The sequence below is a fragment of the Narcine bancroftii genome, chromosome 2 (genome assembly GCF_036971445.1).
Source record: "Narcine bancroftii isolate sNarBan1 chromosome 2, sNarBan1.hap1, whole genome shotgun sequence".
NCBI lineage: Eukaryota > Metazoa > Chordata > Chondrichthyes > Torpediniformes > Narcinidae > Narcine > Narcine bancroftii.
Window position 1 is genome coordinate 144,402,151 of NC_091470.1, and position 25,496 is coordinate 144,427,646.

A 25,496-nucleotide genomic window follows, 5' to 3' on the forward strand; every position below is an offset into this window, starting at 1 on the left:
TAATGGCTTAATTAGTTAAACTTTTGTTACCATATTTTATTTAACTGGAAAGCTGAAACAAGCAAGACTATCATTTCCTCTCCAATATGTTTACATATATGACAAACTCCCATTCACTCATTTATCAACGATGAGTTGCACTACAGAGAAGAGGTGGAAAATCTTGTGATGTGTTGCGAGAATAACAACCTGAGTCTCAACACAAGGAGATGAAGGAGAGGATCATGACCTTCATCCACTACACATCAACAACTCTGTAGTGATGCCACAGCAGCTATACTTCCTGAGAACACTGAAATGGGCAAGGCTACCAGGCACCATTATATCAATTTTCTATAGGAACTCTATCAAGAACAACATGGTTGGCTGCATCACAGCGTGGTACGGTTGCTTCAGAGGAATGGATTGGAAATTAATCCACAGAACCTTAAGAATGGCAGAGAGGGTCACTGGAGTGTTCCCACCCGCCATTGACATGATCTACCAGGATCGTTGTCTGAAGAAGGCGTGCACAATCATTGAGGACCCCTTCCACCCTGCACACAAAATCTTCCATCTGCTCCCATCAGGGAAGAGATCCAGGAGGATCAGAGCCAGCACCACCGGGCTGAGGAACCGCTTCTTCCCACGGGCAGAGAGAAAGCTGAACGACCAAAGGAACTGCTCACACTGACCATCCCAGACTCCCATAGTCATGAAACAATATTTATTTATATAGATGAATACCTGTCCTGCATACGTATTATTTGTCTGCATGTGTGTTACGTCTGGTTGTGTGTCTGTGTGTTTTGCCCGGAGGACCCGAAAATGCTGTTTCGTCAGATTGTACTTGAGCAATCTGATGACAATAAAATTGACAGTCTCCGTCACCCTCATCAACATTGCAGACTTGGTGGCTCCCAGTGGAGGGCATTTTGGCAGCTCCAACCCTTGTCCCAAAGACCAGTATTGGAACATTACATCAGCTGGTTTCTTGGCAAGAAGTATGGTCTGTGCACACGTAGGTTGCTTTCCATCACACCTCACATGGGAAATTATCCCAGCCCTGCAAAAGCCAGAATGACCCAGCTTCAGAGTGGAGAGAGATTAGGTCTACTTTCCTGTAGCAAAGGAGGGATCAGCGGAAGCATGTATATCATAGACAAGATTACAACTGTAAATAGGGCAGAACCAGGCAATCTTTCCCCTTTACCACAGGTAAATAAAACTGGAGAGTATAGATTTAGGGAGGAGTAAAGGATTTAGAATAGATCTGAAGGGGCTTTTGTTCACCCAAAGAGTGGGAAGTCCCCTGAAGACACTAATGAGAGAGGGTCGTGGAACCAGAGCCACTGACAGCATTTAAGAAATACAGTAAAATCCCCGTTTTCTGGAATTCAAGCGACCAGCAGCCTCAAGCAAATGGCAAAAAAAAGCAGAAAATAAATAAGTAAAAAATACAAAAGTTTAAAATTGCTGCATCTCACGGTCAGGCTGCCAATCACACAACATGTAATCTCAAGCAACCGGAAAAATTCACTCATCTGGCATCTAGCAATCCCCATAGGTGCTGCATAACAGGGGTTCTACTGTATCTTGAAGAGAACGAATTACATAGGCATCAAAGGCCATGCGCCAAATGGTGGAAGGTGGGTCAGCGCAGATATTGTGGGCCGAATGGCCAACTTCCATGCTGCACAACACTTTCCAGTTTTATTTTGCTATCATTGACTCTCAAAATGTGACGAGTGAACGAAGTAGAGGAGAAAATCTTGACGAAAGTCCACCCTCTTTTTAAATTTCAGATGGGAAGGTTAATCATTAATTCTAGTTGTTTCCTAAATATGCCCAAATGTTGACTTTTTCCTTAACAGGTTGAGCAAACAATACAGGTGTTCCCCTACTTACGATGGTTCAGCTTACGATTTTTCAAAGTTTCAAATTCTGATCTGTTCTCACGCTTGCGATATGCAGCACACGCTACTCTCTCACAATGCTGGGCATCCAGCAATTAATTTTAGTTCAATGCTTCAAGCATTTTGCATTCCAATATGCTTTCAGCTGTGTATGTTAATCGTTTTTCAGTGAGGAATAAAGGTATTCAACATTTAATTATAAAAATTGGTAGGTGCGGTGTTCTTTTTGACTTTCGATGAGTTTTCAGGAACGTAACCCCATAGTAAGTTGAGGAACGAACACCTGTACTATTTCGAGAGGATTGCCAACATTTTATTTCTACTGATTTAATTAACAAAGCCAAAAAGACAAGTTTGTAGATATTTGCTTATTTCACCACCACTGTTTCAAAACGTCCCACACCAATTGGCTCATGGGAACCAGGTATCAGAACCGGGATTTAGGATGGTGCTGAGGGCAAGAAGGGCTCCAGGCACTGAAGGCTTCCTGAGTGCGTAGGAGATTTGGATCTGGAGCTCGGGTTGCCAATGGATAGTTGAGGCTGCGGGAGCACTGGAGGCGAATCCACAGACTCTCGGTGTCCCTTTTGCTCCTCTTTCTCTTATTGAAAGGGATGCCAGGCAATGTTCATGGAAACTCTTTATCTGCCTTACAGCAGACTAAAGGACATTTTGTGAAATATTACACTTTCTGTTTTATTACACGACAATAAAGGAATCTTATTATGGTCTAATCATCTCTCCCATGGTCAATTTCTCTAATCAAGCCATCTGTTTTAATGCAAAATGTCAACATCATAATATTATTGGTCCTGTGTCTCTTCACATCTACTGCCTGACTTGTTCTTTCCAGATTTATCTGTTGAGCCATTGAAAGTTATGTTTGGAACATGTTACAGTTCTACAAAACATTGGTGAGACCCTATTTGCAACATTCATGTAAATTTACATTTAGACATATAGGCTCTTCTGGCCCGTGCCAGAATTACGTCCAACTGACCTCCAATCCTGTACGTTTTTGAAGGGTATGAGGAAACTAGGGTGTCTAAAGAAAATCCATGCAGACACAAGGAAAACATACAAACTCCTTAAAGACAGCACTACATTCAGATTCCGGTCGCTGCAACAGCATCGAGCTAACTGCGCGTTGTTTTGGTCACCCAGCTATAGGAAAGATGTTGTCGAGCTGGAGAGAGTGCAGAGAAGATTTACAAGGATGTTGCCAGACTGGGGGAGGGGGTCCTAAGTTAGAGGGAGAGGTTGAGGAGGCTGGGGCTTTATTCCTTGGCCCATGGGAGGATGAGGGGTGATCTCATCGAGGTGTACAAAAATCACGAGAAGAATAGATTGGGTGAACGCAGAGAGTCTCTTGCCTAGAATAAGGGAATCAGTAACCAGAGGATATGGGTTTAAGGTGAGGGGAAGAGATTTAATTGGAACCTGAGGATGGCGAGTTCATGGAACGGGCTGCTGGAGGAACTGGCTGAGACAAGTACTATTGGAAAAAATTGGACGGAATGAGTTTTGAGGGATATGGGTCAAATGGAGCATTGGTGTGATATTTGGGTCAGCATGGACAAGTTAGGCTGAAAGGCCTGTTTCCTTGTTATATGACTATAGGAGAGCCAAGGATTAGGGGAACAGGAGGGTAGTGAAGCAGAGTCAACAGCCAGATTAGCCACGGTCTAACTGGAGCAAGATCAAAGGGTCAGAGGGCCTACTGTTATTTCTTTCATCACCCTCCCTGTTTCCGGGGGTTGGGGGTGACAGAGAGAGGGAATATGGATGTGGATGTCACTGGCTAGTTGGCATGTACTACCCATTTTTGGTGGTCCCAAGACTGATTAGAGGGTAGAGAGAGAGTCTGCCATCATGTTGTGAGTCTGGAGTCACATGCAGACCAGAACTGGGGAAGGATGGTTCATTAATGTACATCCTTCCCAACGCCCATTCATGTACCAGACAGGTTTTTACATCATTCTCAATGGTCCATTTTCCACTGGCATCCCAGTTCATTGGCTATGCAGTGTCAAGGCCTTTGTGCCCTTTCCACTGGGCCACCCCTAAATGGGGCACCAATTGCTTTTCTACTGAACACAACTCCTCCCCGGGGATCAGAGTATTCTACCTTCAACTGGAAATGAGTGACTTTCTGCTGTCCCTTTTCCACTGGTTTCATCAGCACACGAGTGTCAGCAAACGCCGGGGATATGAGTAGGGGCAGAGGCAGTTAATTCCCAGCGTGAAATGACATCATTTGACACCAGAATTTTGACAATGTTCCTTTTCCATTGGACCCTGTCTCAGTAAATTCCCAGTTCCTGAGACAGGGTGCCAGTAGAAAAGGGGCTTTAGATTCATAATTGCTGTTGCAAATCTCATTTGAATTCCATATTTAAATCAATTAGGTTTATTTTACCCAATTAGCATGGTAACATTATAACTAATAACCCCTCCACCACCCCCACCCCCCCCCCCCCCCCACCCTCAGTTGCCTCTGCTGGTCCAGTGACTGCCACGATCTTCTATCTTTTGCATATTCACATGGCTAAAAACACACCGACCTGCACTAAGAGATACAGGAGGATCAAAGCAGCATCACCAGGGTGAGGAACAACTTCTTCCCACGGGCAGTGAGAACGCTGAATGACCTAAGGATCTGCTCACACTAACCATCTGAGACTCTCATACTTACAAAACAATATTTATTTATTTATTTGTATAACTGCATATATATTGCTTGTCTGTATGTGAGTTATGTCTGGTTGTGTGTCTGTGTGTTTTGCACCAAGGACCAGAGAACGCTGTTTTGTCAGGTTGCACTTGTACAATCAGATAACAATAGAATTGATTATGTGGCTTCAGCTGCAAGAACACAAGAGATAAAACCCAGAGTAGGTCCATTCCCCATCACCACCACCTACTCCCCACCCCCCAACTCTGAATGATCAAACCTTTCAGTAAGACAAATTTTATCTCAATTCCACTCCTGCGATACCCAAATTGGTCGATTCCATAAATTCCAAAATTCTGTCAATCCTGCTCTACAACATACTCCAGAACTGAGCCTCCTCAACCCCCTTGAGAGAATTCTAAAATTTCACCACTTTTCTGTGGGGGTAAAACAAAATTTCTGCCCCAAATTCTGTGGGGGTAAAACAAATTTCTGCCCCAAAAGATTCTGAGCAGCAGGCTACGGCTCAGTTCAACCACAGCTGCTCAAAGCCTGACAACAGATTGTATGGCAGTTCTCCCACACAATGGCATCACATGTCGTAAGGCAACAGCAGGAAAATGAAGGAACCAGAAAAAGGGCTTTAAATTTTATTACAGTCACAATTTATGTCCAATATGAATTCAGGACTTAATTAGCTTTTAAGTGGAATTAGGATTGAACCCCTACAGCCCTGAAGGAACACCCATCAGCTCAGCTCTTTCTGCGGTAGAGAGCAGCACATGTGTGGGGATTAAACTCAGCTGAGATCGGCAGCACTCTCTGTGATCTCTGAATGAGAGAAGTGGAAAACGAGCCAAGGGTGATGGCTGAAATGTAACAGAGAATAGATTTGAGAAACTATTTCCATGTTTTGACCACAAAGAAAGTACCCCACTCCCAAACAACCTCACCGCCCCCGCCCCCCTACCAGGTGTTACTGATATGCTTCGAAAGGCTCAAACCACAAGCTTTCCACCGAATGTGAAACAGAATGCGCCAGGGCTGGGAGGCCAACTTTCTCATTAAGCATGATCCTTTGCTGAAGGCTTTCCAGCCAATCAAGTCACATGACAGAAACAGTCCATTCAGCCCAATGAGTCTGTGCTGGTCATCGCTCATTCCACTTTTTTCTCCCCATAATTCCATCAACCCAAATCCATGCCAGATACTGTTTACCAATTTCCCAGTGAAGCTCATATCCCAGAGGATTTCAATCAGCAAAAACCCTGGAAATCAAAGGAACTTGGGAGTTCTTGCAGGATTCTCTGAAGGTAAACTTGCAGGATTCTCTGAAGGTAAACTTGCAGGTTGAGTCAGTGGTGAAGAAGGCAAATGCAACGCTGGCATTTATTTCAAGAGGAATAGAATACAAGAGCAGGGATGTGATGTTGGGGCTTTATACTTGGAGTATTGTGAGCAGTTTTGGGTTCTTAATTTAAGAAAGAAAGTGCTGACGGTGGAGAGGGTTCACAAGGATGATTCTGGGAATGAAAGGGTTATCGTATGAGGACCAGCTCTTGAAGAACAAGAGGGGAATTTTATGGAATCATTTCAAATGTTGAAAGGTGTGGATACAGTAGATGTAGAAAGGTTGTTTCCCCATGATGGAAGAATCTAGGACAAGAGGGCACAACTTCAGAACTGAAGGCTATCCACTTATAACAGAGATTGGTGAATCTGTGTAAATTGTTGCCACAGGCAGCTGTGGAGGCCAAGTCATTGTGTATATTTAAGGCAGAGATTGATAGGTTCTTGCTTAGCCAGAGCATCAAAGATGATGGGGAAGAAGGCCGGGCAGTGGGCCTGAGAGGTAAAATGGTTCAGCTCATGATTTAATGTCTGGGCAGACTTGATGGGCTGAATAGCCTATTCTGCCTTAAGGTCCTTACAGTCTAACTCTTTTTGGATTTTTACAAACAGGTCAGCCTCAATCTTAGCAGTAAAACTCCAATACTTCCATCCGACAATCCCACTAGCTCCACATTTGGTGAGGTTTGCCCTATGCCCTTCAAGCTCATCAGGGCACCAGCTCCCGCACTCCACTCTCAGCCCCTTGAACATGAGATTCATCAAGTACAAGGGCAAGGGTGTCACGTTGCAGATATCCATCTGTACCTGGAGTATTGTGCACAGGTCTGGCTATCCCATTTTGTGAAGGATGTGGAGGCTTTGGAAAGGGAACAGAGGAGATTTATCAGGATGCTGCCTAGATTCAAGAATATGAACTATAAGGGGAGGTTGGGTTTTCTCTGGGGCATCCGAGGCTGAGAAGAGACCTAAACACTGAAATTCATGACTTGCTCATGACAATAAATTCTGATTCTAATAGCTTTATTAAACTTGTGAGAAGGACTGATAAAGGTACAGTCAGGATCTTTCTACCAGAGAATGTTTAAAGAAAAGATAAGAAGCAAGCTTTTTTTTGTACTCAGAGTGGTGGATGCCTGGAACGAACAGCCTGCCAAATGTAGTGGTGCAAGCAGTGTTTCAGAAGCTGCTAGATTGACACATGCATATACAGAGAATGAATGGATGTGGAGTTTGAGGAGATTTGGTATGTCACCAAAGGCTTCTACAGGTATACCATGGAGAGTATTCTGGCTGGTTACATCACTGTCTGGTACAGAGACACCAATGCCAGGACAAGAATAAATTCCAGAGGGTTGTTAACTCATCCTGTGACATCACAGGCACCAGCCCATCGATGACATCTACAAGAGGCAGTGTCTGAAGAAAGTAGTCTCTATCCTCAAGGATCCACACCGGCCAGGACCTCTTCACTCTGCTACCATTAGAAAGGAGGTACAGGAGCCTGAACCCGAACACCCAGCGGCCGGCACAAGGACAGCTTCTTCCCTGCTGCCATCGGATTCCTGAATGAACCACAGACACTGCCTCACTTTGACTTTTTCTTTATCTTGCACTATTTTTTATAGTTTAAGTAAATGTGATGCTGCCACAAAACAACAAATCTTGAAACATGCTCATGACATTAAATTCTGATATGTACAGAAGTGATTTTACTTAATTTGACATTGTTTTCGGCACATATAAAATATTCCAAGCTTGCACCGTTCTATTATTAGTCTTGAAAATTGTCCAATTCAGCATCAAAGCCCCAAGCATGCCCAATTATTAGAATTCTACCCTTAATACTTGAACCAGCACAAGGGCCTGAGTGGCCTCCTTCTCCATATAAGTCAGATAATTCGTATGTCCCGTTCAAATTGCCTGCAGAATCTCTTAGCATATCCACCACATTCACATCTACAGTTACACACGAGGCCGTGACACGGAAACATAGTGCCTCTCTCCAAGTCATTGTTACAAAATGAAGCCGCTCTTTTTCCTGTAACCAGTTCCAAGGGCATGTTAGTTCATGAAAACCCCTTTCCCTTGCAGCTGGTGATTTTACTAATTTCCATCCTTTGTTAGGGAGGTCTATTGTCTGGCCATTTGTCATTTTAATACCAAATTATTACTGGGATATAAGTAGCCATTTCCTCTTTGTATTGCCTCTTAATACTCATTAGATCAAATGCAGCTCCCAGAAATCTTGGCACAAATCCAACATCCACTTTGTCGTCGGACAAGTTTGTAGAATTCTTTCCCCCATGGATTTTTAAATCTGACCTGTGCTCGGGAAACAACTCCAAATGCAATTTTCTTTTCTCCTCCACACAGACACAATTAAGTGCATTGTGACTATGTTACAAAGCCGGATCTGAAATTGCAAATGGCTTTGAAGTAGCTTTATATGCTCAGCTAGGTGGGGGTCACCAAACATTCCCATCTTAGGCACAAGGTTGCCTCTGCCATACCAACAGTATTGTCCGCACAAGCCTTTCTGTGGCCTCGCTGAGTACAATCCCAATTGACTGGCAGTTAGTGCCAACATTCAGCCAGTTTTCACAACGCCACCCCAAGCTCACCGGAAGCCAAATTCAGTCCTGTCAAAACTTGCATTAAACCCACAACAGCCACTGGAAAGTAAGGAGGCTTTGAATTTCCCATTTTGTGAAGTATTTAAAGACGAGTCTCAAATTTCAATCCACATCCTAACCGGTCAACTCCAACTAAATGATATGTAATCTCTAAAGAAAGTTATTGCCACCTATTTTCATTTAATGCAGGCCAGTTTCGTAAGCTCTGGGTGTGGGCTGTTGGAGACTTTTGGTTGAAGGACCCGTACAGGCTTCATTCAGGTGACTGGCTCACAGGAATCATGCATCTGAACCAGAATTCAAGGGGACAGGTAAGGCTCCCGAAGGGCCTCGGGTGCTGAAATCTTCCTGATCACGTCAGAGATTTGGATATGGAGTTCAGGTGGCAGAGGCTGTGGGAATGCTGGAGGCAATTCCACAGACACTCAGCGATTCTGAAAGGTCTTTCTTTTGCTTCTCTTTCTCTTATTGTAAGGTGCGTCAGGCAATTCTCATACCAATTCTTTAATTTACATCAGGCAAAAGTTGAAGTATATTGTGTACATTACAGTTTTACGTATTATTATGTGACAATAAAAGGAACCTTAGTTCCAAAATGTTTGGCCTGGAAGTCAGCCTGAAGAAAACTGAGGTCCTCCATCAGCCAGCTCCCCACCATGACTACCAGCCCCCCCACACCTCCATCGGGCACACAAAACTCAAAACGGTCAACCAGTTTACCTATCTCGGCTGCACCATTTCATCAGATGCAAGGATCGACAATGAGATAGACAACAGACTCGCCAAGGCAAATAGCGCCTTTGGAAGACTACACAAAAGAGTCTGGAAAAACAACCAACTGAAAAACCTCACAAAGATAAGCGTATACAGAGCCGTTGTCATAACCACACTCCTGTTCGGCTCCGAATCATGGGTCCTCTACCGGCACCACCTACGGCTCCTAGAACGCTTCCACCAGCGTTGTCTCCGCTCCATCCTCAACATCCATTGGAGCGCTTACACCCCTAACGTCGAAGTACTCGAGATGGCAGAGGTCGACAGCATCGAGTCCACGCTGCTGAAGATCCAGCTGCGCTGGATGGGTCACGTCTCCAGAATGGAGGACCATCGCCTTCCCAAGATCGTGTTATATGGCGAGCTCTCCACTGGCCACCGTGACAGAGGTGCACCAAAGAAAAGGTACAAGGACTGCCTAAAGAAATCTCTTGGTGCCTGCTACATTGACCACCGCCAGTGGGCTGATAACGCCTCAAACCGTGCATCTTGGCGCCTCACAGTGTGGCGGGCAGCAACCTCCTTTGAAGAAGACCGCAGAGCCCACCTCACTGACAAAAGGCAAAGGAGGAAAAACCCAACACCCAACCCCCAACCAACCAATTTTCCCTTGCAACCGCTGCAATCGTGTCTGCCTGTCCCGCATCGGACTTGTCAGCCACAAACGAGCCTGCAGCTGACGTGGACTTTTTACCCCCTCCATAAATCTTCGTCCGCGAAGACAAGCCAAAGAAGAGTTTGTACCCATTCAACATGCCCAGTGTAAGAAAGACAAATAACACAATTTTCCAAAATAATCCATTTCCTCCTCGCTGTTCTTCACTCACAGAAACTAATCAATGTCAACCCATTTGGAACTGCTTAACAAACCACTATATCCAACAAGTGTGGCCCATAATAATCCAACAAGTGTGGACCATAATAATCCAACAAGTGTGGACCATAATAATCCAACAAGTGTGGACCATAATAATCCAACAAGTGTGGACCATAATAATCCAACAAGTGTGGACCAGAATAATCCAACAATTGTGGACCAGAATAATCCAACAAGTGGGGACCATAATAATCCAACAAGTGGGGACCATAATAATCCAACAAGTGGGGACCAGAATAATCCAACAAGTGGGGACCATAATAATCCAACAAGTGTGGACCACTATATCCAACAAGTGTGGACCACTGTATCCAACAAGTGTGGACCACGATAATCCAACAAGTGGGGACCACTATATCCAACAAGTGTGGACCATAGTAATCCAACGTGTGTGGACCACTATATCCAGCTAGTGTGGACCACTATATCTAACAAGTGTGGACCATAGTAATCCAACGTGTGTGGACCACTATATCCAACTAGTGTGGACCACTATATCCAACAAGTGTGGACCATAATAATCCAACAAGTGTGGACCAGAATAATCCAACAAGTGTGGACCAGAATAATCCAACAAGTGTGGACCAGAATAATCCAACAAGTGTGGACCAGAATAATCCAACAAGTGTGGACCAGAATAATCCATCAAGTGTGGACCAGAATAATCCAACAATTGTGGACCAGAATAATCCAACAAGTGGGGACCATAATAATCCAACAAGTGGGGACCATAATAATCCAACAAGTGGGGACCAGAATAATGCAACAAGTGGGGACCAGAATAATCCAACAAGTGTGGACCACTGTATCCAACAAGTGTGGACCACTGTATCCAACAAGTGTGGACCATAATAATCCAACAAGTGGGGACCACTATATCCAACAAGTGTGGACCATAGTAATCCAACGTGTGTGGACCACTATATCCAACTAGTGTGGACCACTATATCCAACTAGTGTGGACCACTATATCCAACAAGTGTGGACCACTATATCCAAGAAGTGTGGACCATAATAATCCAACATGTATGGACCAGAATAATCCAACATGTGTGGACCAGAATAATCCAACAAGTGTGGACCAGGATAATCCAACAAGTGTGGACCAGAATAATCCAACAAGTGTGGACCAGAATAATCCAACAAGTGTGGATCAGAATAATCCAACAAGTGTGGACCAGAATAATCCAACAAGTGTGGACCAGAATAATCCAACAATTGTGGACCAGAATAATCCAACAAGTGGGGACCATAATAATCCAACAAGTGGGGACCATAATAATCCAACAAGTGGGGACCAGAATAATCCAACAAGTGGGGACCATAATAATCCAACAAGTGTGGACCACTATATCCAACAAGTGGGGACCACTATATCCAACAAGTGTGGACCATAGTAATCCAACGTGTGTGGACCACTATATCCAACTAGTGTGGACCACTATATCCAACAAGTGTGGACCATAGTAATCCAACGTGTGTGGACCACTATATCCAACTAGTGTGGACCACTATATCCAAAAAGTGTGGACCACTATATCCAACAAGTGTGGACCATAATAATCCAACATGTGTGGACCAGAATAATCCAACATGTGTGGACCAGAATAATCCAACAAGTGTGGACCAGAATAATCCAACAAGTGTGGACCAGAATAATCCATCAAGTGTGGACCAGAATAATCCAACAAGTGTCGACCAGAATAATCCAACAAGTGGGGACCATAATAATCCAACAAGTGGGGACCATAATAATCCAACAAGTGTGGACCAGAATAATCCAACAAGTGTGGACCAGAACAATCCAACAAGTGTGGACCAGAATAATCCAACAAGTGTGGACCATAATAATCCAACGTGGACCAGAATAATCCAACAAGTGTGGACCATAATAATCCAACAAGTGTGGACCATAATAATCCAACAAGTGTGGACCAGAAAAATCCAACAAGTGTGGACCACAAAAATCCAACAAGTGGGAACCATAATAATCCAACAAGTGGGGACCATAATAATCCAACGTGTGGACCATAATAATCCAAGATGTGTGGACCATAATAATCCAACAAGTGTGGACCAGAATAATCCAACAAGTGTGGACCATAATAATCCAACAAGTGTGGACCATAATAATCCAACAAGTGTGGACCAGAATAATCCAACAAGTGTGGACCAGAATAATCCAACAAGTGTGGACCAGAATAATCCAACAAGTGTGGACCAGAATTATCCAACAAGTGTGGAGCAGAATAATCCATCAAGTGGGGACCATAATAATCCATCAAGTGTGGACCATAATAATCCAACTTGTGGACCAGAGTAATCCAAAAAGCGTGGACCATAATAATCCTACAAGCGTGGATCAGAATAATCCAACAAGTGTGGACCAGAATAATCCAACAAGTAGGGACCATAATAATCCAACAAGTGGGGACCATAATAATCCAACAAGTGTGGACCAGAATAATCCAACAAGTGTGGACCATAATAATCCAACAAGTCTGGACCATAATAATCCAACAAGTGTGGACCATAATAATCCAACAAGTGTGGACCATAATAATCCAACAAGTGTGGACCAGAGTAATCCAACAAGCGTGGACCAGAGTAATCCAACAAGCGTGGACCATAATAATCCAACCAGCGTGGACCATAATAATCTAACGTGTGGACCATAATAATCTAACGTGTGGACCATAATAATCCAACAAGTGTGGACCAGAATAATCCAACAAGTGGGGACCAGAATAATCCATCAAGTGTGGACCAGAATAATCCAACGTGTGGACCATAATAATCCAACAAGTGTGGACCATAATAATCCAACAAGTGTGGACCATAATAATCCAACAAGTGTGGACCAGAATAATCCAACAAGTGTGGACCACTATATCCAACATGTGTGGACCACTATATCCAACAAGTGTGGACCTCTATATCCAACAAGTGTGGACCTCTATATCCAACAAGTGTGGACCACTATATCCAACAAGTGTGGACCACTATATCCAACAAGTGTGGACCACTATATCCAACAAGTGTGGACCTCTATATCCAACAAGTGTGGACCTCTATATCCAACAAGTGTGGACCACTATATCCAACAAGTGTGGACCTCTATATCCAACAAGTGTGGACCTCTATATCCAACAAGTGTGGACCTCTATATCCAACAAGTGTGGACAACTATATCCAACAAGTGTGGACCACTATATCCAACAAGTGTGGACCTCTATATCCAACAAGTGTGGACCACTATATCCAACAAGTGTGGACCACTATATCCAACATGTGTGGACCACTATATCCAACAAGTGTGGACCTCTATATCCAACAAGTGTGGACCACTATATCCAACATGTGTGGACCTCTATATCCAACAAGTGTGGACCACTATATCCAACATGTGTGGACCTCTATATCCAACAAGTGTGGACCACTATATCCAACATGTGTGGACCTCTATATCCAACAAGTGTGGACCACTATATCCAACATGTGTGGACCTCTATATCCAACAAGTGTGGACCACTATATCCAACATGTGTGGACCTCTATATCCAACAAGTGTGGACCACTATATCCAACATGTGTGGACCACTATATCCAACAAGTGTGGACCTCTATATCCAACAAGTGTGGACCACTATATCCAACATGTGTGGACCTCTATATCCAACAAGTGTGGACCACTATATCCAACATGTGTGGACCTCTATATCCAACAAGTGTGGACCACTATATCCAACATGTGTGGACCTCTATATCCAACAAGTGTGGACCACTATATCCAACAAGTGTGGACCACTATATCCAACAAGTGTGGACCTCTATATCCAACAAGTGTGGACCACTATATCCAACAAGTGTGGACCACTATATCCAACATGTGTGGACCACTATATCCAACAAGTGTGGACCTCTATATCCAACAAGTGTGGACCACTATATCCAACATGTGTGGACCTCTATATCCAACAAGTGTGGACCACTATATCCAACATGTGTGGACCTCTATATCCAACAAGTGTGGACCACTATATCCAACATGTGTGGACCTCTATATCCAACAAGTGTGGACCACTATATCCAACATGTGTGGACCTCTATATCCAACAAGTGTGGACCACTATATCCAACATGTGTGGACCTCTATATCCAACAAGTGTGGACCACTATATCCAACATGTGTGGACCACTATATCCAACAAGTGTGGACCTCTATATCCAACAAGTGTGGACCACTATATCCAACATGTGTGGACCTCTATATCCAACAAGTGTGGACCACTATATCCAACATGTGTGGACCTCTATATCCAACAAGTGTGGACCACTATATCCAACATGTGTGGACCTCTATATCCAACAAGTGTGGACCACTATATCCAACATGTGTGGACCACTATATCCAACAAGTGTGGACCTCTATATCCAACAAGTGTGGACCACTATATCCAACATGTGTGGACCTCTATATCCAACAAGTGTGGACCACTATATCCAACATGTGTGGACCTCTATATCCAACAAGTGTGGACCACTATATCCAACATGTGTGGACCTCTATATCCAACAAGTGTGGACCACTATATCCAACAAGTGTGGACCACTATATCCAACAAGTGTGGACCTCTATATCCAACAAGTGTGGACCACTATATCCAACAAGTGTGGACCACTATATCCAACATGTGTGGACCACTATATCCAACAAGTGTGGACCTCTATATCCAACAAGTGTGGACCACTATATCCAACATGTGTGGACCTCTATATCCAACAAGTGTGGACCACTATATCCAACATGTGTGGACCTCTATATCCAACAAGTGTGGACCACTATATCCAACATGTGTGGACCTCTATATCCAACAAGTGTGGACCACTATATCCAACATGTGTGGACCTCTATATCCAACAAGTGTGGACCACTATATCCAACATGTGTGGACCTCTATATCCAACAAGTGTGGACCACTATATCCAACATGTGTGGACCACTATATCCAACAAGTGTGGACCTCTATATCCAACAAGTGTGGACCACTATATCCAACATGTGTGGACCTCTATATCCAACAAGTGTGGACCACTATATCCAACATGTGTGGACCTCTATATCCAACAAGTGTGGACCACTATATCCAACATGTGTGGACCTCTATATCCAACAAGTGTGGACCACTATATCCAACATGTGTGGACCTCTATATCCAACAAGTGTGGACCACTATATCCAACATGTGTGGACCTCTATATCCAACAAGTGTGGACCACTATATCCAACATGTGTGGACCACTATATCCAACAAGTGTGGACCTCTATATCCAACAAGTGTGGACCACTATATCCAACATGTGTGGACCTCTATATCCAACAAGTGTGGACCACTATATCCAACATGTGTGGACCTCTATATCCAACAAGTGTGGACCACTATATCCAACATGTGTGGACCTCTATATCCAACAAGTGTGGACCACTATATCCAACATGTGTGGACCTCTATATCCAACAAGTGTGGACCACTATATCCAACATGTGTGGACCTCTATATCCAACAAGTGTGGACCACTATATCCAACATGTGTGGACCTCTATATCCAACAAGTGTGGACCACTATATCCAACATGTGTGGACCTCTATATCCAACAAGTGTGGACCACTATATCCAACATGTGTGGACCTCTATATCCAACAAGTGTGGACCACTATATCCAACATGTGTGGACCTCTATATCCAACAAGTGTGGACCACTATATCCAACATGTGTGGACCTCTATATCCAACAAGTGTGGACCACTATATCCAACATGTGTGGACCTCTATATCCAACATGTGTGGACCTCTATATCCAACATGTGTGGACCTCTATATCCAACAAGTGTGGACCACTATATCCAACATGTGTGGACCTCTATATCCAACAAGTGTGGACCACTATATCCAACATGTGTGGACCTCTATATCCAACATGTGTGGACCTCTATATCCAACATGTGTGGACCTCTATATCCAACAAGTGTGGACCACTATATCCAACATGTGTGGACCTCTATATCCAACAAGTGTGGACCACTATATCCAACATGTGTGGACCTCTATATCCAACATGTGTGGACCTCTATATCCAACATGTGTGGACCTCTATATCCAACATGTGTGGACCTCTATATCCAACAAGTGTGGACCACTATATCCAACATGTGTGGACCTCTATATCCAACAAGTGTGGACCACTATATCCAACATGTGTGGACCTCTATATCCAACATGTGTGGACCTCTATATCCAACATGTGTGGACCTCTATATCCAACAAGTGTGGACCACTATATCCAACATGTGTGGACCTCTATATCCAACAAGTGTGGACCACTATATCCAACATGTGTGGACCTCTATATCCAACATGTGTGGACCTCTATATCCAACATGTGTGGACCTCTATATCCAACAAGTGTGGACCACTATATCCAACAAGTGTGGACCATATGGAATGTGGTAAAAACACCGACATGCTGGAGAAAATCAGCAGGTCCAGCAGCAGCCATAGGAAATAGAAATATATACCTTGATGAGAGGCTCAGGCCAAAAACATCTGTTACATATCTTTACTTCCTATGGACGCTGCGAGACCTGCCGAGTTCCTCTCGCACTTATGTGTCTTTACAACAATTACAGCATTTGCAGGTGTTCGTGTTTCACTCCACATGGAATGTTGGGACAATTGACTGGTTTTGTTCCCTTTAGACTTGATCCGTTTGTATAGCAGGCCTTTGGACCCTTTCTGGACGGCATGGTTAACAATGTGGTTAATGCAACACTGTTACAGTGCTTGTGACCAGGGTTCGAATCTGTCAGGAGTTTGTACATTCTCCCTGTGTCTGCATGTATTCCTCTGGGTACTCCTGTTTCCTCCCACCCTTCAAAACGTATGGAAGTTATAGGCTCATTGGGTAGCACAGATGTATGGGCCAGAAGGGCCTATTACTGTGTTGTATGTCTGAAAAAAACTTTGTCCAAGTGATTCAAGAACCTTAATAGGCCTTGTTAACCAATGCATCAGGCATCAAGACTTTGCGGATCCACATAGATCTACCATGAATGATCAAATACTGATTGAGGGAGAGTTCGAGTCCAGTAATTTCCCCCTGTATTGTCACCCATTCTTGCTCTATAGGTTTCTCCTATTCGCCCCACCAGAATTAGTTTGGGCTGATTACCTAATACAGATCAGCCATTCTAAACACCTTTGCCAACCCACCTTTGTCACTTGTTCAACTTTTTCACAGATAGATTACGTGTCTCCGCAACTTGGGCAATCTTAGCCCAATAGTCTCTGTTTATTTTGCTCCCTTTTTTTTTAAAGGATATCTTGTCCCACCCAAGGCACATGCAACTGAGGGCTTAGTTACAAAAAGAAGGTGCCCCAAAACCTCTCTGCAAGCCAATACAAAACACCAAGTAAATTCAGCAGCGGTTTGAGGGAGAAGGATCATAGAGAAAAAACTCAGTGATGTGGAGCCTCGATGGATGATAACAAGGCAGGCAAGATCGGGGAGGGGTGGGAGGTTGCGGGGTGGTGAATGCTCAATAGACAAGAGGGACAGGCAGTTAGACAAGCCAGTGTTACTGGGTTGAAAACAAATTAAGAATCAAACCAAACATAAGCCTAAATTGAACAAGGAAACACTAAAAACATCCAAAGATGAGAAGGAAGAGAGCAGTTCCTTTGCCCCAACTGCTTTTTTTGACAGATTACACTCTAACGTGGTACCTGGTCTGACAGGGTTAGTGTACTAAGATAGAGCACCAAGTAGACTGACTGGTGGTCAACGGAGGAACTGAAATCAATCCCCTCTCCCCACCGATCACCCTCTTGGGCTCATCTCCCCCATTGTGGCAGTGGAAAGAAGCGACAGAAAAGACAAAAGTGCTTCTCCCCACGATGGAGAAGGGAGGACAGAAAGAGAAAAAAAAAATGGACAGGTAGTCTGAGTGCTGGTCTCCAACACAGACTAATCTGGTAACTAATCACTAAAGTTGCAGTCTGCTTTTAGTATCACCCAGAGAAATGCGTAGGTCAAGTCCCAAGAGAAAGGGAATGTTTTGTTTGAGAAGTCTCGTATTTTCAATCAGCATCAGGAACTTACAGCTCACTCGGAAATACTGCTGAAATAGTTTTTGGGTTCTAAAAAATCCTGCCACAACTTAATCTTATGAGAGGTGACAATTATGAGGTTTTTTTTTTAAAAAGAGTAAAATTTTGACAAGGAATACATACGGGGATATTTGGGTGGCATGGGCTCGTGGGTCTATCACCATGCTGTATATCTAATTTAAAAAAAAATTTAAACAGGTTGTCTGGGAGTTGTGCAGGAGGACCATGGAAATTGCCTTTTACCACACCCATTACATTCAATAGGTTTGACATAAATAGGACAACATTCGTTTTGCAACCTACATTTCCACATTCCATAGCATCAAGGGGCATTCACCCCATATTGAATCACAGGTCATATATCAATCCCATGCTCCCACTAATTTTACTTGTAATGCATTTGTCCCACATTCCTATCAGTTCCCTCATCCACAAAACCACCCAATAGAAAGATATGGGACGAAACCAAAGCATCAGGGTAAATTTACACAGAGCGTGCAAACTCCACATGGACAGTAGCAGAGATTAGGATGCAACCCATGAGATATGTAGCAGTAGCTCCACCAGCTATGCTCCCTTTCACCTATCCACACTGCAGCAACATGCACAGATTCATGGGTTTGATGCATGGAAGCAAGATTCACTGTTGGTTACATTTGCTGTTCGTCTCCAATTGCCCTGGATTCGCTGGTGATGATGGTTCTCCTTCAACCATCTCAGCCACCCTAGGGAAGATCATCCACGTGGGAGAAGGTATCCCAGGATGTAGACCCAATGAGAAATAAAAGAATGGCAACACCTATCCCAGTCAACACAGTGTGTGACCTGGAGGATAACCCACTGTCAATGTCATTTCACAGACCATCTGGATAAGAGTGATCCCAGCTTTGGAAGGAACTGTCCCTCCCTGTAGTCTGGTAAAAAAGATTCCTATTGAAATCTATATGATTTTGAGGGTTATGACAAGTGACGTTGGTCCTGGTGGAGGTGTCCAGAACCAGGGGGTTGTTCCTTTTATTATCATATAATAGTACATTAAAAATTATATTCTTTAACATTGGCCTGACATTAGATACACAAAGAGTTGCCATTCAGTGCCCGAGGCCCTTCAGGAACCCTTCTCGCCCTCAGCACAAAATAAAGGGCCATTATTTGGGTTAGCTCAGAGGTTAGTACAACATTATCACAGTGCCAGCAACCCAGGTTTGAATCCTGCACCGTCTGTAAGGAGTTTGTAAGGCTTGTAGGCCAGAAGGGCTAATTGCCATGTTGTATGTCTACATTTTTTAAAATTTAAATTATTTTGGACAAAGGTGAGGAGGAAAACCTATCAAAAGAAGTCTGGGAATCCTTGCACCTTGCGGATTCCCACTCACAGGCTTCGAACGACTGGGAAATTAAGGCAAGAAATTGGAGTTAATGCAGAAGGGAGTGTAAAACAGCATGGACTGAAGACGTACCAGCAAACAAATGACCAGAACTGTCTGTGATGGGACAATACTGTAGAAAATGTAAGTTACTTTCAGGCCAAGTTGAGGTCAACATTCAGATAAACCATAATTTCACGATGGCCAATTCCTGGTTCTACTTCTGGAACTCCCCTGATAAGAAAAGGTCAACCATAGGTGCACATATCATTTAATCGTTTCTCTTCTAACCCAAACAACAACCAAGGTGCCCTCTCTCTTATTATTATACCAAGGTGATTATTAATCGCTCAAATGTTTATCATAATTGCAGCAATGAAACAGACGGAAATATAGCAAGCCCACATGTTCCTAATTACACTGAGAAAGGCAGAATGTGTGGTACACACAATCATGGTGCAAAAGCCCCCAAGGGTATTGATTCTACTGAACAACGAGTGGTGAGCTATTACCTCCGTTTCATGATGGCAGCCTGAAATTCCTCTTCTCGTTTCACCTCTGGAGGATGGCCACCATTTGCTTTCTCACTCCCTTCACTGTCGTCACTCTGGCTGAACGTCAAGGGCAGTTCTTTCTTGGGTATCCTTGTAGGTGGCAGAGGAATGGTTCTCTTTTCAGCCAACCGTCCCCGATTCTAATACACACAAAAAGGTCACAGTTAATCCAAAGAATGGTACAGAAACAAAATTTTTAAAAAATCTAATCTTTCACCCATGGACACAAAATTGTCTCCCCACACTAGAGAGGTAAGTTGATCCACCTGATGGAGGGACTTCATTACGGGTTATTACCCAGATAGATGGTTTATGCCTGGAAAGTAGAAATAACTTCTATTACAATAACGCCTTTCCCATCTCTTTCAAGATAAGCAGAGGTGCTTTAATGTCTCTGGTGCATGTGTAGGAACAGCAGCAGCCAATCTATGCACAGCAAGCTGCCAGAAACCGCAATGGTTTCAGGTAACCGAATTTGACTGTGGCCAAATCATCTGTTTTTAAATAGTATTGTAAACTCTCTATACACAGTAAGACCAGTTATCTGGAATTCTAGCAACCAGCAGCTTCAAGCAACTGGCAAAAATATTGTGGAAAATAAATAAGTAAAAATTACGGAAGTTTAAAATTGGTATGCCTTGCTGTTAGTTAGCCAATCATGTTATATGCAATCTCAAGCAACTGGAAAATTCCCATGGGTACTGGAGTTTACTGTGCTTCCACTTCCAACTTTCTGTGGAGTTCTACAAGTTCAGAACTCTGAGTGAAGACATTTCTCCTTATCTCAGAACTAAATGGCTTCCCCCCGCCCCCTCTACCCACCCCACTCCCCTTAGTGTTGGTCTGGGACCCCTTGCTCCGGATACCAGAGCACAAGAACTGCTTTAAAAAAATTTTATTACAGCATGGTAGAAGCTGATTCTAGCCATTTAAACCCATGCTGCCCAGTTACACCCAAATTAACTTAAAAGCCAGAGGACACAAGTTAAGGGTGAAAGAGGAAAAGGTTAAGGGGTACATTAGGGGGAATTTCTTCACTCAAGAAGAGTGGTGGGAGTGTGGAACAAACTGCCAGCTGAGGTGGTAAATGTGGCCTCAGTTTTTACGCTTTTGGACAGGTACATGGATGTGGTATGGAGAGATATGGGCTGGGTGTGGGTCAGTGGGACTAGGCAAGATAATAGTTCAGCACAGACTAGAAGGGCAAAAGGAGCTGTGCTGTAATGTTCTATGGTTCTAACCCATGATGTTTTGAACAGTATGAGAAAACCAGAGCCCCCAGGGAAAATCCACACAGAATGGGGAGAACGTACAAACTCCTTACAGACAGCATGGGATTCGAACCCTGGTCACTGGGGCTGCAATAGTATTGTGCTAATACCTATATTAAAACACAGTTTGTTTTGATTGATTAAATGATTAGACCTGGATACAACTGGATAAGCCAGCAATCATCATTCATTCTATTCACCCTGAACTCATTGGGGTTGCTGGATCATTTTGGAGGCTGTTAGTTACTTGCCAACAGCATTGTTTCGGGTGTAGAGTCACACAGGGTGTGGGTGCAGAGACAGACACCAGGTTTCCTTCTAGAAAAACTTGTAGTGAAGCAGCAGGGTTTTTATGACTTTCTGGTATTTTCACCGTCACTATTACCAGTGCTGGCTATTCATTCCAGATTTATTTAATTACTGGAATTTCAATTCCCCAGCCTTCTTCGTGGGATTCAAACTCCTGTCTGTAGATCAACAGTACAGGCCATTGGATACTAGTTAACCACATTCCAAGTGTTTTCCATAAATTTCATTTCCCTAATTGTTCCCAAATAGTTTTCTTTAATTAGTTCATACATTACATTCCTACAAAGCAAACACTTTAAAAATGGTGCAATGTAATCAGTGATACAACTTTCTCATCTTCAGACAGTTCTGAAGCTAAATAAAAGCCCGAAACAACAATGTTACTTCAACACTGGCAATCACCCCTTGGAGACCATTATACACCCACAACAATTATTTTAAATAGATCTTCTGACACAATTCACTCCAAATTGGACAAGATTATTGCAATAATTGAAAAGGTCAAAGTGGTCACAGAACTCGCAGATTAAACGCTCACGAACATCAACTCAGCTCCTCTTGTGGTTTAAATTTGTTAAATTAATATTTCAATTTCAATTTTAAATTTAGACATTAACAATAACAGGCCTTTTGGCCCAATTACACCCAATTGACCTACAACCCTTGGTACGTTTTGAAGGGTGGGAGGAAACCGGAGTCCCCTGAGAAAACCCATGCAGACACGGGGAGCACGTACAAACTCCTTACAGACAGCGCGGGATTCGAACCCCGGACCTGATTGCTGGTGCTGTATGGTGTTGCGCAAACCGTGCCACTCAAAGAAGTTTCAAAGAAAATCCAGAAACAGGGGGTCAGAGGAAGTTTGTTGATGAGAGTTAGAAGCAGAGTATTAAATACTCCCATTACTTACCTGCTGTCATTTCCTCTTTTAAAACTATCACTTCAACCAAACTCTCCACCATCCAAGATGACCTTCTTTATCAATGAAGGGGACTTCCCTTTCATTTCAACAATTCAATTCATGGCCTTACTCTACAGATGGAAAGTCTCAAACACTTCACTCTCAACGAGCTGATGACCAGCATGGAGTTTCTGGTCAACAAACTTCCTCACCCAACCACTTGCTGAATTACAATATCTGGCACCTTTATGGCTCAGAAACAGAGAACTGTTGGACCTCATTAGCAGGAGAAAAATTGCTCAATACAGCCTATCAACAACAAAGATCTACTGCAATTTGCATTGTTAGATGAGTTGGTGGCACGAATTCCACTAAAAAATAAAAAGAGACTTTTCACCTGGAGGTCAGCTTGTGGTTTAGGTGTTGCTGGGTAACATTTACAGTGCATGTGACAAGAATCCACATTGAAAAAAGGGGGGAGGGCGGGAGGAACAGTTTTGTTTTTATTTGTTGCTTTTTGTGAGAAAAAGTTTAATAAATCATGATATTGAAATTTTTATTATGCATATTTTTGAAAAAAAAATTTTTAATTATTTTTTCAAATCCACATTGAATCATTCAGAACTGGGAGGCACAGTTAATGCACTGTTATTACTGCACCAGCACTGTTATTACAGCACCATTATTATAGCACCAGCACCGTTATTACTGCACCAGCACCGTTATTACTGCACCAGCACCGTTATTACTGCACCAGCACCGTTATTACTACACTGTTATTACTGCACCAGCACCGTTATTACTACACTGTTATTACAGCCCCAGCACCGTTATTACTACACTGTTATTACAGCCCCAGCACCGTTATTACTACACTGTTATTACAGCCCCAGCACCGTTATTACTACACTGTTATTACAGCCCCAGCACCGTTATTACAGCCCCAGCACCGTTATTACAGCCCCAGCACCGTTATTACAGCCCCAGCACCGTTATTACAGCCCCAGCACCGTTATTACAGCCCCAGCACCGTTATTACAGCCCCAGCACCGTTATTACAGCCCCAGCACCGTTATTACAGCCCCAGCACCGTTATTACAGCCCCAGCACCGTTATTACAGCCCCAGCACCGTTATTACAGCCCCAGCACCGTTATTACAGCCCCAGCACCGTTATTACAGCCCCAGCACCGTTATTACAGCCCCAGCACCGTTATTACAGCCCCAGCACCGTTATTACAGCCCCAGCACCGTTATTACAGCCCCAGCACCGTTATTACAGCCCCAGCACCGTTATTACAGCCCCAGCACCGTTATTACAGCCCCAGCACCGTTATTACAGCCCCAGCACCGTTATTACAGCCCCAGCACCGTTATTACAGCCCCAGCACCGTTATTACAGCCCCAGCACCGTTATTACAGCCCCAGCACCGTTATTACAGCCCCAGCACCGTTATTACAGCCCCAGCACCGTTATTACAGCCCCAGCACCGTTATTACAGCCCCAGCACCGTTATTACAGCCCCAGCACCGTTATTACAGCACCAGCTCCGTTATTACTACACCAGTGACCCGGGTTAGAATCCAACGCTGTCTGAAAGGAGCTTGTACATTCTCCCCGTGTCTACATGGATTTCCTCCAGGTTCCTCCAACCCTTCAAAACATATGGGGGTTGTAGGTTAATTGGGGTATTTGGGTGGCAAAGGCTCATAGGCTGTGCTTTATGTCTAAATTAAATAAAATTGAATGGAGAAACCTCATCAGACTAACATTTTCTTTTTGTTAGTTTCAATATACTTACAAAACTCCTTTGTTAGAAGCTGCACTGCACTAGAAGTTAAACTAAAGTCTGAATTCCAATTCCAACCTGCCCCACCGTCGGCAAGGCTCTAACATCTGTGCTGGGCGACCTATTGAAGCTGTCAAATTCCGACGGGCAAGAAGCGAGCCCAATGCATCCTCAGATCTACACAGAGCTCAAAAGCTGGTCACAAGCACTGTTTCCACTGCTGTTGTCGCACACTCACCATCACCAGCACACTTTCGATTTGACAAGGTCTGATCAGAAAAAAAATTCCAACAAGGACAGCCGTAACAGGGAGCTGACCCAAACAAAAATCCTTTCCGGAATTTATCACAGCTCTTTAAAATGGCGAGTGGATAAATAAATCTTAACAGGCTGATTGGAAGGGATTAGAGCATGGCATGAATCCAATGGCCTCCTTGTAAAGTATGGGAATGATTTAACGGTGCTGCATTAACGGTGCTGCAATGACGGTGCTGTAATAATGGTGCAATGATTTTAACCAAGCACCCTGAACATAATCATGTTTTACCCAACACTTGCTCCTACTTCACTTGGCACAGAAGAGCAAACTCTTCTGTAAGATGGCCCATTTGTTTCCCACCAAGGAATAAAGAATAAAATTGCATAGTTTCCCCCCCACCCCCCACCCAATGACTGAGTCTAAAACCTCCGATTTTCCATCTCATTCCCTTGCTCACATTTCACCTGTGAATCTTCAGGGGTCATCTACTGCATCCAGTCTCCTCTACATCAGAGACACTGGGCGCAGAGTGGGAGACCACTTCATTGAGCACCTCGGCTCTGTCCGCTACAATAGCTTGGATCTCCCAGTGGCCGCCCATTTCAATTCTTCCCCATCCCATTCCATTGCTGGCATTGTCTCCTTACGACGCTGTAAAAACTGGCTGTTCC

The 25,496-nt window shown here is 43.7% G+C and overlaps 1 protein-coding gene across 12 annotated transcripts in view; it reads right to left on the reverse strand.

The window, feature by feature from the left end:
• The window catches only part of samd11 (sterile alpha motif domain containing 11), a 264,528-nt gene that overhangs the window by 151,048 nt on the left and 87,984 nt on the right, over positions 1-25,496 (reverse strand). For all 12 annotated transcript variants that reach the window (XM_069918370.1, XM_069918369.1, XM_069918376.1 and 9 more), the window contains exon 3: positions 20,255-20,436. In XM_069918370.1, coding sequence (XP_069774471.1) covers positions 20,255-20,436 — 182 coding nt within the window. The remainder of the gene's footprint in view (positions 1-20,254; positions 20,437-25,496) is intronic.